This window comes from Heptranchias perlo, chromosome 12 (genome assembly GCF_035084215.1).
Source record: "Heptranchias perlo isolate sHepPer1 chromosome 12, sHepPer1.hap1, whole genome shotgun sequence".
Lineage (NCBI taxonomy): Eukaryota > Metazoa > Chordata > Chondrichthyes > Hexanchiformes > Hexanchidae > Heptranchias > Heptranchias perlo.
This window is the reverse complement of record NC_090336.1, coordinates 24,045,040-24,058,253: the sequence shown is the minus strand read 5'-3', so window position 1 is coordinate 24,058,253 and position 13,214 is coordinate 24,045,040. Positions and strand designations below refer to the sequence as shown.

General features: G+C 41.6%; 1 protein-coding gene across 2 annotated transcripts in view; it reads left to right on the top strand.

Annotated features, from left to right (window-relative positions):
* Window positions 1–13,214, top strand: part of si:dkey-9k7.3 (circularly permutated Ras protein 1) — a 167,113-nt gene that overhangs the window by 21,471 nt on the left and 132,428 nt on the right. For both annotated transcript variants that reach the window (XM_067993808.1, XM_067993809.1), the window contains exons 3-7: window positions 3,339–3,590; window positions 4,484–4,627; window positions 8,473–8,571; window positions 9,256–9,347; window positions 9,980–10,159. In XM_067993808.1, coding sequence (XP_067849909.1) covers window positions 3,339–3,590; window positions 4,484–4,627; window positions 8,473–8,571; window positions 9,256–9,347; window positions 9,980–10,159 — 767 coding nt within the window. The remainder of the gene's footprint in view (window positions 1–3,338; window positions 3,591–4,483; window positions 4,628–8,472; window positions 8,572–9,255; window positions 9,348–9,979; window positions 10,160–13,214) is intronic.

Sequence of the window (13,214 nt, the reverse complement as noted above, 5' to 3'; positions counted from 1 at the left end):
TCCAGCTGAAACCAAACACCTCATTATGCCAAAAACATGAAGAGGAGAAGTAGGTGGGAAGTTGGTGCCTCCCAACATCCAGTTCTGATCAAAACAGGTGTTTAGATAAAGGTTTCTATTATAGAGCACGAGACTGGTAAGACCCAGTTATATTAAAATATACAGGACTTTTGAATGAGTGCAAAAAACTCATGCTTTATATTTGGTACTGAAAACTTATAATAAAACATACACAGCTAAAAGGAAAATCAAATAATAATAAAAAGATGTGCCTTTCCATCATGTACTTCAACACTCTGGGATAGTTTGGGCATGAGTTAAGCAGTAACATGGTCAACTCGTGGGCAAGCGACTAGGTAAACCTGCATCCATTAGGTTCCAAATTCTTTTATTTTGTATTATTTTATTTAAAGGAAGACATAATGTTCATGGCAAACTGTTTTTTGGTTTGAGGCACACAAGGCGACAATGCAAAATATATGATTTGTGGGTGACGTCATTACAATGACACTTGGTCTTTGAGCTCTTCTCCCTCCTCAAACAATAAAAAGGCACAGACTTTTTCAGAGGTTGTACCCTTTAAATTTAATCCAACTGGTAACAATGTACTGAAGAAGATCAGAGACTATGCCTGTAGCCAGTGGGCAATGGACGGCTGACATCAGTCTGGATTTTCCACTTCCATGGAATTGGGGCACATCTCCAATGAGGCTGGACTTCTGCCTGCCGCAGAGATACACCCCTGACCCCAGCCAATCTTCTGTACTTGGAGTCATTTAAATATTGGCTACCTCAGTGCATTCTTGGAGGCCTGCCTTATGTGCATAGAAACATAGGAACATAGGAACAGGAGTAGGCCATTCAGCTCCTCGAGCCTGTTCTGCCATTCAATGAGATCATGGCTGATCTGTAACCTAACACCATATACCCGCCTTAGCCCCATATCCCTTATTACCTTTGGTTAGCAAAAATCTACCAATCTCAGATTTAAAATTAACAATTGAGCTAGCATCAACCGTTGTTTGTGGAAGAGAGGTTCAAACTTCTACCACCCTTTGCATGTAAAAGTGTTTCCTAATTTCACTCCTGAAAGTCCTGGCTCTAATTTTTAGGCTATGTCCCCTAGTCCTAGACTCCCAAACCAGCTTAATATCTCTCTGTAATTTTATGCTTCCATCTACTTTGCTTACAATCCTGCCTATCTTTGTGTCATCGGCAAACTTGGATATGTGGCTCTCTATCCCGTCGTCTAAGTCGTTAATTAATAGTGAATAGTTGAGGTCCCTACACAGATCCCTGTGGGACACCACTAGTCACATCCTGCCAATTTGAGTACCTGTCCATTATCCTTTCTGCCTCTTGCCGCTCAGCCAATTTCCTAACCAGGTCAATAATTTGCCCTCAATTCCATGAGCTTCAACTTTAGCTGACAATCTCTAATGAGGGACTTTATAGAATGCTTTCTGGAAGTCCATATAAAGAACATCCATAGACATTCCCCTGTCCACTACTTTAGTCACCTCTTCAAAAAATTCAATCAGGTTCATCAGGCATGACCTACCCTTTACAAATCGATGCTGGCTCTCTCTGATCAGCTGAAAATTTTCAAGGTGTTCAGTCGCTCTATCCTTAATTATAGATTATCACCATTATCAGTTTTTAAGGGGCTCACATTGCTCTTGACCATCCTCTTTTCCTAATATAGTTGTAAAAATGATTTGTATTGATTTTGATATACTTTGCAAGTTTCTTTTCATACTCTCTTTTTGTAATTCTTACTATCTGTTTAGTCACCCTTTGCTGTTCTTTGTATCACTCCCAGTTGCCAGGATCTGCACTATTTGTTGCATTTTTGTATGCTCTTTCTTTTAGTTTTATATTGTCCCTTACCTCTTTTGTCGTCCATAGCTGGTTTTTTTTGGCAAGAAGAGCTCTTGCCCCTTAGGGGTATAAACTAGTTCTGTATCACGTTAAATTCTTTTTTGAACACCTCCCACTGATCTTCATTTTACCCATTAACAGATTTTCCCAGTTTTCTCTGGACAGTCTCTGTCTCATCCTGTTGCAGTTGGTCTTACCTAAATTTAGAATCTTAGTAGCTGATGGGGTTTCTCCCTTTCAAACACTACGTTGAACCCAATCATATTATGATCGCTATTGGATAAATGTTCACACACTGTTAGGCTGGTAACTAAATCTGGCTCATTACTCATTATTAAACCTAATATGGCCTGGCCCTTGTTGGTTCTGGGACATATTGTTGCAGAAAGCCGTCCTGTACATAGTCAAGAAATTTGCTACCTTTCTGACATGAGCTCGTCTGCTTATCCCAATCTATATGAAAGTTAAAATCCCCCATTAAAACCACTCTGCCTTTGCTACATGCTTGTCTAATCTCTGCATTTATACATTCTGCCACTTCACAGCTGCTACCAGGGGGCCTATACACAACTCCCACTACAGTCTTAAATCCTTTTCTATTTCTTAATTCTACCCATAATGTTTCCACTGCCTGCTTACCTCTCGTTATATCCTCTCTTATCATTAAAGTAATTTCATCCTTAATCATTAAGGCTACTCCTCCCCCACTACCAGTTTCCCTATCCTTCCTATAGACAGCAGGGCAAAATTGTTTTAAAAAATTTTAGGTTCCCTTTTCCACCTGTTTTCAGAGAACAAAAAGCAACTATTGGGCCCTCTTCACCGTGATACCAATGTTGATGCCAGGGACTAACACGCAACCCTGGCATCCAGTGTTGCATCCCTCAGTTGCATCTTGTACACAGGCAGCAAAAAATGGGGGAGAATGCAGAACAAGGGGACATGGGCAGAGTGCGTCACCACGGCAATTCTTTTTCCTTGCCTGCCCAAGATCCACCAAAAAATTGACAGGAGCAGGCTGGGATTTCCAGCCATCAGGCATCAATAATGTTCACCATGAGGCACACAGCAGAGCTCTCTGGTGGGGAATATGATTGGTTATTGTTGAATATTTCATTTTTAAAACCATTTAATCCATTTTTATATATCCGCTTGCATTATTGTCTGTGGTCCTCCTGAATCATATCACCACCAGATGCGGGATATTGAAAGTTGAGTGAAACTATGTGCTTATTATTTTTAGATGTTTCTCTGATGAGCAGAGCAATCCTAGTACCATGATATATGATAGGGAGCAGTGTATCATGAGTGAGGAAAGCCTGATAGGCTACAAACCACTATAACCCACTCTGGTCTGAGACAAATCAAAATGCACCTCACATTAAATTCAGGAAAAAAAAATTGTAAGACTATTGTTAATAAGTGTTTAAATTTTTTCTCTTTGAATTCAATTGCAGAACAAAGGCATGATAGACCAGCTACTGTTCCAGATCCTGTTGGAAATCAAACCTATTCAAGCCCCAGCTTCAGACCTCCACCAATACAAGCCCAACGCAGTGTTCATCAATATGACAATCGTTTCCTGAAACCACCTTTAGATGCGGACAACTGTCTGTATGCCACAGTGCCAAAATCCTCGCACAGGAGCCGAGCAAAAATTCCAGGGCCTCCTGTCATGCCCAGGGGATCACAGGCCTATCAGCTATCAGGTAAAGACTTTCTGAAGACAGGGTCAGGCTCAGTCACTGTACACCCGATAATTCAGAAACCTGCGAAACACTTACTATCTAATCTTACACACATGGAGGGAGAGGTATTGGAGAAAGTAATGATTAGGTGAAGCCAAGTTTAGATTTTTATAAACTTTTAGATTGCATAAGGAAAAGAAGACTGAGAGAGGTGAGGTGTGACATGGTCTTAAGGTCTTGGAAGAAAGATAAGTTAGAGTAAGAGACTGTGCGATGAGTTTTGATCTCAGTACGCTGAAAATGTAGGGAGGAGGAAGAGTGTGTAGGGCAGCATATTTGCAGCTTGAGAAAAGAGAGATATGATGAGGTCTGTCAGTTGTTAGCTGCACACATAATTCTGTGGATGAATGTTCCACAGCAGTGAGCCACAAAGGGCAGAGAGGAGTGTATGATAAGGAGTGGCTTCACTAATGCAAACAAGCACTGGTAACAACTAACATCATTTAAGTGTGATAATCAACATATGGGAGTGGAAAAGTGTGGATGTTGATGCGTCTGCATGTGTGTGGGACACGGAAACAAGGGACAAAGAGAGACTTGCATATATTGAGAAAGACAAAGGGCAAGAGACAACGGAGAGAAAGACTTGCAAAGAAAAAGACAGAGAGACACACACCAAAAACAGAGGTAAGGGACAGAGGGAGAGTTGCAGAGAAAGAGAATGACAGAGATGGTTGGAAAAAGACTTGCACAAGGAGAGAGAAAGACAGAGAGAAAGATACAGGGAAGAAGAAGGACAGAAAAGCAGAGGAGACATAGAGGCAAACAAGAGATGAGAGTGTGAAAAAAATATTTATACACTCCTTCAGTGATTTCTACTAATTTTTGAACCTGTTTATTGTGTTTGGTATCAGATGATGAAGATAACCAGGCTCCTCCTCTGCCACCACGTCCTAATACTCGGAAACCTGATGTCTTCACCACACATCAGCTCTCTACAACTCTGCCAGCTACACTGAACTCACACCCCCAGGTCCCTCCGCGGAGACCCAAGCCAGGTAAGTTGGTTAATGATGGATAAAATCATTTTGTTTCTTAACAAGATTGGATTGTGCAAATTGTGTGTCTACATAGCAACTGTAACTATACTTTAAGAGTAATTCATTGGCATTAAAACAATTTGAGACATCCTGAGGGCATTATATAAACCTAAGCTATTTCTTCTTTAACATAAATTGTAGTTACTAAGAGGATTTGACCAGCCTTACTGTTACATTTTGCCATTTTAATCATTTTTTTTTCATGGAAAGGATTTGGGAATGAATTGTATTTAAGTGTCGTGTTTTAAAGTAAAGTGAATTCGCATAGGTTTAAAAAACATAGGCTGCAATCTCTGAGACAGAGGAAGGTTTGAGGTGTTAATTGTAAAAGCTTCCACGATGACTTGGACATTAAGCAATTCATTGGGCCAGATTTTGCTGTCAAAATAACAGTCAGTCTAATGGCACTTGCCGTTATTTATGCGTAAATGGTACAGCAACTTCAGGCGAGGGGCAGATGCACGATTAAATGCAGAAATCCATAAGTTGCTGCCCAGATGCACCACTCCACCATTAGCTTTGTGAAAACGGCATCTCGCTGTCTGCCTCACCATTGAAATGCATTGAACAGCGTGAAGTTGCTGTATTTGCACGGTCGATACGAACTAAGCCCACCACAGGCTAAGTACCCTTTTAATGACGTGATAAATGTTAATTAGTGCCAATCAAACTCTCTGGCACTGAAAATTAACTATCACAAGTGTGGAGTCTCATTCCTTCAGGGGTTAATTGTTGTTGGAGATTTTAAAAATGGAAAATTTTTAAACTTTTTTTTAACTTTTCCTTTTCTGTCTCTTTTTTCTCTGTTAATCCAATCTTTTGTTCCCTCTTTTTTTTCTCTTTCTGTACCTGATGACATTGAATTCACCCATTCTAATTCATCCTCTTTCCCAGTCCTTGTGCTGTTAATTTCACAATCCTTCAATCTGATTTTTAAAAATTCATTCATGGGATGTGGGCGTTGCTGGTGAGGCCAGCATTTATTGCCCATCCCTAACTGCCCTTGAGAAGGTGGTGGTGAGCCGCCTTCTTGAACCGCTGCAGTCCGTGTGGTAATCTGATTGATTAAGGAGATACCCAGTTGCTTGCCCTGTTCACTCAGGTCCCAGATGCCTTGTTTCCCTCACTGCTCAAACTTTCAGCAACTTGCCATGCAAAACATTTAAAAACCTAAATGTGCCAGGGCAGGTCTTTCTAATGGCTGACGCCGTTAGGTGCCCTGCTACAGAAAATTATGGCCCATTATCTTATCTCAGACAGTCTAACATACTAACCATTCCTGTTATAGTGGGAATGATTCTTTCTTGTGAGCCCAGCATGAAAGTGATTCAAGACAGTGATAACGGGCTGCTCAACTGTGGAGGGCATCCCAACCAATCCTGGCTAAGATCAGTTTACTCAGCCTGTGGGCTAAGGAGCAGAAAACAATTCAGCCATGTTTTCACTCCTGATCACTATGCAGCGAGCCTCACTGATAAGTGCACATACGTGGAGTTCTAATGAAGGCAAGATTGGCCTGAGATTTGATGCTCCCCCTGGTCAAATAGTCTGGAGCACTTACTGTCTGGGCTTATACATGTAAAATGCCACAATGGCTGAGGTATCATAGGATGCCCAGTACCTGTGAAACCATAGCCCAGCAAAGATATCGGACTTTCAGAACAGGAGGGGGAAAGGAAGAGAACAGTAATAAAAAGGACATTCAATATCAGCCATTAAGTTCCTGTCTCTCATTAAAATTCATTTCAGTCATTGTGATTTCTTCGAGTTTACTGAAGCATCAGTGCCAACAGGAAGTATTTAGCCACCTGCATCCTGGTGAGCTGATTGCACCATGAGATCAGCCGTCCTTCAGCTACTGCTGTTCCAACTGTGAAAGCCATGCATGTACAAACATCAAAATGAACAAATTCTCTACACTGTTCAATGACTGCTAACTGAATTAGGGCCTGTAGGGAGGAGTATCCATTATTGACCACCACTAGGCTGTGTGAGGGAGGTTTGCCTATGGAAAAGAGATTAGACCCAACAAGCTTGTCCATTTTTGATTGATCAACCCCTGTATGTACCTTCTTAACATATCAACCAGCTGACCCTTGAATATATTTATATCGCCCACTTCATTGGCCTTCCTTGGTGACTTATTCCAAAATCCGATTACGCTTTGTGCAAAAATATTCTGCCTGACTTTCTCTTATTATTCCTAACTTGCGTCCCCTACATTTGAATATTTCACCATCAATGCCCACACCACTACTGCACAGTCTAGGACTGGAAACCCTACAGTATCACTGATAGCTTCACCAGCAATTGGTGGAAAACTTAGACTTGGATATAGATGAAAAACAGAAATATACAAAATTACATTTAAAGTTAAATACTCCGTGTTAAGATAGTTAAAAAAACAATGCCACTGGGACCAATCAAACCCCTCGATTAGATTCCAGCCCGTAACTCACTCTAATGTAACCATTATTCTATATGTGCGTTGCCCAAACCCCCCGATTAGATTCCAGCCCGTAACTCACTCTAATGTAACCATTATTCTATATGTGCGTCACCCAAACCCCCCGATTAGATTTTGGTCTGTAACTTGTACCCTGTGGATTTTGACTCCCGCCTGCCAGCGATGACATCATCCCCGCCGGCTTCAGGCAGGAGTCAGTATCTGAGCCTGCTAATGAGGCTCAGGAGTTAAAATCTCCCGGGCCTTATGATTCCGGGGGCTGGACGCATCGCCACCCATTTCGGCCCCCACACCCCCAATACTCATCCTGTTCCTCTCTGTAACTCATCCTGTTCCTCTCTGTAACTCACTCCCGTTCCTCTCTGTAACTCATCCTGTTCCTCTCTGTAACTCACTCCTGTTCCTCTCTGTAACTCACTCCCGTTGCTCTCTGTAACTCACTCCCGTTGCTCTCTGTAACTCACTCCCGTTCCTTTCTGTAACTCACTCCTGTTTCTCTCTGTAACTCACTCTTGTTCCTCTCTGTAACTCACTCCTGTTGCTCTCTGTAACTCACTCTTGTTCCTCTCTGTAACTCACTCCTGTTCCTCTCTGTAACTCACTCCTGTTGCTCTCTGTAACTCACTCCTATTCTTCTCCTGTTCCTCTCTGTAACTCACTCCTGTTCCTCTCTGTAACTCACTCCTGTTCCTCTCTGTAACTCACTCCTGTTGCTCTCTGTAACTCACTCCTGTTCCTCTCCTGTTCCTCTCTGTAACTCACTCCTGTTCCTCTCTGTAACTCACTCCTGTTCCTCTCTGTAACTCACTCCTGTTCCTCTCTGTAACTCACTCCTGTTACTCTCTGTAACTCACTCCTGTTCCTCTCTGTAACTCACTCCTGTTGCTCTCTGTAACTCACTCCTGTTCCTCTCTGTAACTCACTCCTGTTCCTCTCTGTAACTCACTCCTGTTCCTCTCTGTAACTCACTCCTGTTACTCTCTGTAACTCACTCCTGTTCCTCTCCGTAACTCACTCCTGTTCCTCTCTGTAACTCACTCCTGTTGCTCTCTGTAACTCACTCCTGTTGCTCTCTGTAACTCACTCCTGTTCCTCTCCGTAACTCACTCCTGTTCCTCTCTGTAACTCACTCCTGTTGCTCTCTGTAACTCACTCCTGTTGCTCTCTGTAACTCACGCCTGTTCCTCTCTGCAACTCACTCCCTTGTTCCACTCTTACATTCTTGGGTCTGATTGACATTGTTGCTAGTCTCTGTCTAATTTGATGGTTAATGTAATAATTATTTATAATGTATAAGGTGAGGTTTGAATATTCTAATGCCACAGTTTTCTTGTAGTTTCTCCAGCCCCTAAGAACTCCAGTTCCCACATGAGTAGGAAAGCCAATATAAACGTGGTCTCTGTTAACCTGGGAAAGTTGGTAGACATCAATAATGGTAAGTGTATGACCAGGCTCATCGTTCTTTTGCTTATAACACTGAAGGGGGATCCAGGTGCTCATTCCAGACATGCCTAATCATTTGATGTACCAATGTGCTGTGCCAAGGAGTGATGGGACACAGGCTTATGCACAATTTTGCCCAGAAGCTGTGTTTCTGTTTTAACCTTCCCACAGATTGTGTTAAATAATTGTCTCCTTCCTGTCTGTTGCTGTAAATCACTAGGTCACATATAAAGAAAGGAAAGCTTGTATTTAAATAGGGTCTTACCATCTCTCAGAAACATCTCAAAGCACTTCATATATAATTACTTACTTTGAAATACAGTGTGTTATTACGCCTATGTGGTGGCTCATTTCCACACATGCAAACCATTAATTTTTAAGATGACAGTTAGTATTTTAACCCATGTATCAGCTTGCTAGTGTTTCGCAAGAAAATCCATTTTATTTCATTGGTTGATACTAACATCTAATTCCAATCAGATCAGTTGAAAGGCAGGCTTGGAGGTTGTTAGAACCAATCCAGATTGATTTGGGCAGGTTAGAGCCCTGTCTGAACCAATCAGTGGGTAAAACTGAAGGCTGTTAGAACCAATTAACTTGTGACTCCGTGGCGAGAGTGGCACCAACTGAGTCGGGCTGAACTTTATCTTTCTTTTTTCTTTCTGTCCTGTTACAGTGCGAACCCAGACGGTGAAAGCCATCCACTGCCAAAAGTGTTCAGCAGCCTTGTCCAGCATCAGCCGGATTCACCAGAAATATGCAGACATAGTGAGTTCCATGTTTGCACTATAATGGTGAATGTGAGATGTAGACTGAGGGTCCAAATCTTTTATAAAATCATCATTGCTATAATCCAAAGGACCATGATATATAACAGCCCTCGTTTTCTGTGCACTGCTGTGCTTTCCCAATTGGTAAGATTGGAACAGCCCTGACCTGTGATTGCAGAGGATTGCTGCATTAGTGAACTTGCAATGGACAAGCTTTGTCACACTTGTAATTGAGAAGGACATTAATGCAATTGTAATTGACAAAGTATGAAATATAACGTTACTTGTAACGGCCATGACGAGACTTGTTATATCGCTGTGCTTGTAAGTAGCATGCCCATTTTAAAGGATTGCACCTGTTAGTCATACTGTCAGGATGGGGCATCCCATGGACTAGAACTGAAGACAAACCTCAGTTCCAAAATAAGTAGACAGATTTCAGAGACAGGCAGCTCTAGGACTGAACCCACCAAATCTGATTGGCAGATATGTGCTTTAATGCTAACTCCACCCAGTCAGTTGTATACTTGCTCCATTAATTGTTGTTGTGAGTTATCTCTGTAATCCTTTAGGCAAGCTTTCCTTTCATTAGATACTGAACCACTGGTCTGTGTTTTTTTTCTTTTCCAGGTCTGGCCTTGTGAATTCTGTCATAAGCACAATGTGGTCACTCGATCCTTCAGTACAGTACCCACCAGTCAAGATGTCACGTATCTCTCAGGGTCTGTTAATGAAGATTACATGAACGTGGATGACTCCTTGGTTGTCTTCTGTGTGGATATCTCTGGAAGCATGTGTGTCACCAGCGAGGTAAGGAGAGTTCCTGGAGCCTCTAAAATGTGCCCATTTGCTGCGTGTGTTAGCTTGTATGATGGAAGTAACTTCTGGATCCAGGGCAACGTCCCACTGCGTGTCCAGTGTACACTGTCATCAATTTACTTAGATAATTCTTCACAAGAGAGAAAAAGCTGGACTCTTTGTTTACAGCTCTTTCTGTAACATTCAAAATAACACTAATAGTACAGTAATAAAACTGCTCATACATCAGGAAAAGCCTTATTACTGTAATACTAACTCTACAGAATGAATAATATACACAAAATATAATTGCAATTGTTCTTTGCCATTTGTGCCAGTTCTCTAGGGAGTTCTGCCAGCTTCCTGTTACGTCAGGAGAGCAGGAAAACCCCCATGGAATTTCAGGGCCAAATATTTTAACTCTGCAAGATCTGTCTTCTCGTTTCCATCATTCTTTCATCTTTCCTGTTCTCCATCTTTTTTTAATTCTTTATAACTTCAATTATTTTTGGCACCAAATCTTATTTTATCATTTTCAACCATTTTTTAATTACAAACTTAAGTTTGAAATCTTCTACTTGTCTCTTCTTTCATCTGTCTCCCATCATCCATTTTGGAGCCGTAAGTAGCTTTTTAAAATCTCATCTTTACTGGACGGAAACTGGCTTCAAGAGACAGTCTAAAACCCAGACTGGGGAAGATTGACATGGGCGGATCTGCAAAGCAATGAAGTCAACCTTTGATGTGTATTCACACATTAAGTTAGGAAGAGGGTTGGTGAGTGAATATAATCTGGACCTTGAGGTGCCCAGACAAGTATAACATCCACAACGCTCAAAGGGTTGAAGATGAGCATTATTGCTGCTGTATACTACGCAGGTCTAGCTAGGAGATGAACAAAACTTGTATGGGACATGGTACAGCATTGATTGCCTGCTGTACTTATCAAAGTGAAATGAATATCAGGAGGAGTAGCAGCTTGGCTCAGTTGGTAGCACTTTTTTTGTGGGTCAGAAGGTTGTTGGGAAGTGCTAGACGAGATGTTAAACTGAGGTCCCATTTGCCTGCTTTGCTGATTCAGGTGGATGTTAATGATCTCCTGACAGTTTTTGAAGGATAGCAGTAAGTTCCCCTGGTGTCCTGGCCAAACTTCCTCCTGCAACTAACACAACCAAAATCAGATTAAACGGGCTATTGCTGGTGTATAATGGCTGCTGTGTTTGCCTAGATAACAGTCGCTACAATCCGAAAGTATTTATTATGTGAAGAGCTTTGAGACATTTTGTCAAAATAAGGTGCCAATGAAACACTGAGATAAGAACATAAGAACATAAGAAATTGGAGCAGGAGTAGGCCAATCGGCCCCTCGAGCCTGCTCCGCCATTCAATAAGATCATGGCTGATCTGATCCCAACCACAAATCTAAAGAACACAAGAAGTCGGAGCAGGACCCGGCCACATAGCCCCTGGGCCCTCTCCGCCACCCACAGGGCATTGACCGATCCGAACTCAGCTTCATGTCCAATTTCCTGCCCGCTCCCCATAACCCCTAATTCCCTTTACTTCTAGGAAACTGTACAGTGTTTGTACAGTGAAACACCGAGGCACATTGTACAGTGTTTGTACAGTGAAACACCGAGGCACATTGTACAGTGTACAGTGAAACACCGAGGCACATTGTACAGTGTTTGTACAGTGAAATACTGAGGCACATTGTACAGTGTACAGTGAAACACTGAGACACATTGTACAGTGTTTGTACAGTGAAACACTGAGGCACATTGTACAGTGTTTGTACAGTGAAATACTGAGACATATTGTACAGTGAAACACAGACACATTGTACAGTGTTTGTGCAGTGAAACACTGAGGCACATTGTACAGTGTTTGTGCAGTGAAATACTGAGACACATTGTACAGTGAAACACCGAGGCACATTGTACAGTGTTTGTACAGTGAAATACTGAGACACATTGTACAGTGAAACACCAAGGCACATTGTACAGTGTTTGTACAGTGAAACACTGAGACACATTGTACAGTGAAACACCGAGGCACATTGTACAGTGTTTGTACAGTGAAACACTGAGACACATTGTACAGTGTTTGTACAGTGAAACACTGAGACACATTGTACAGTGTTTGTACAGTGAAACACTGAGACACATTGTACAGTGTTTGTTCAGTGAAATACTGAGGCACATTGTACAGTGTTTGTACAGTGAAATACTGAGACATATTGTACAGTGAAACACCGAGGCACATTGTACAGTGTTTGTACAGTGAAACACTGAGGCACATTGTACAGTGTTTGTACAGTGAAATACTGAGACACATTGGAGAGTGTTTATACAGTGAAACACTGAGATACGTTGTACTGTGTTTAAACAGTGAAACACTGAGACACATTGTACAGTCTTTGTTCAGTGAAACACTGAGACACATTGTACAGTGTTTATACAGTGAAACACTGAGGCACATTGTACAGTGTTTGTACAGTGAAATACTGAGACACATTGTACAGTGTTTGTTCAGTGAAACACTGAGACACATTGTACAGTGTTTATACAGTGAAACACTGAGGCACATTGTACAGTGTTTGTACAGTGAAATACTGAGACACATTGTACAGTGTTTGTACAGTGAAATACTGAGACACATTGTACAGTGTTTGTACAGTGAAATACTGAGACACATTGTACAGTGTTTATACAGTGAAATACTGAGACACATTGTACAGTGTTAATACAGTGAAATACTGAGACACATTGTACAGTGTTTGTACAGTGAAATACTGAGACACATTGTACAGTGTTTGTTCAGTGAAACACTGAGACACATTGTACAGTGTTTGTTCAGTGAAACACTGAGACACATTGTACAGTGTTTATACAGTGAAACACTGAGGCACATTGTACAGTGTTTGTACAGTGAAATACTGAGACACATTGTACAGTGTTTGTTCAGTGAAACACTGAGACACATTGTACAGTGTTTATACAGTGAAACACTGAGGCACATTGTACAGTGTTTGTACAGTGAAATACTGAGACACATTGTACAGTGT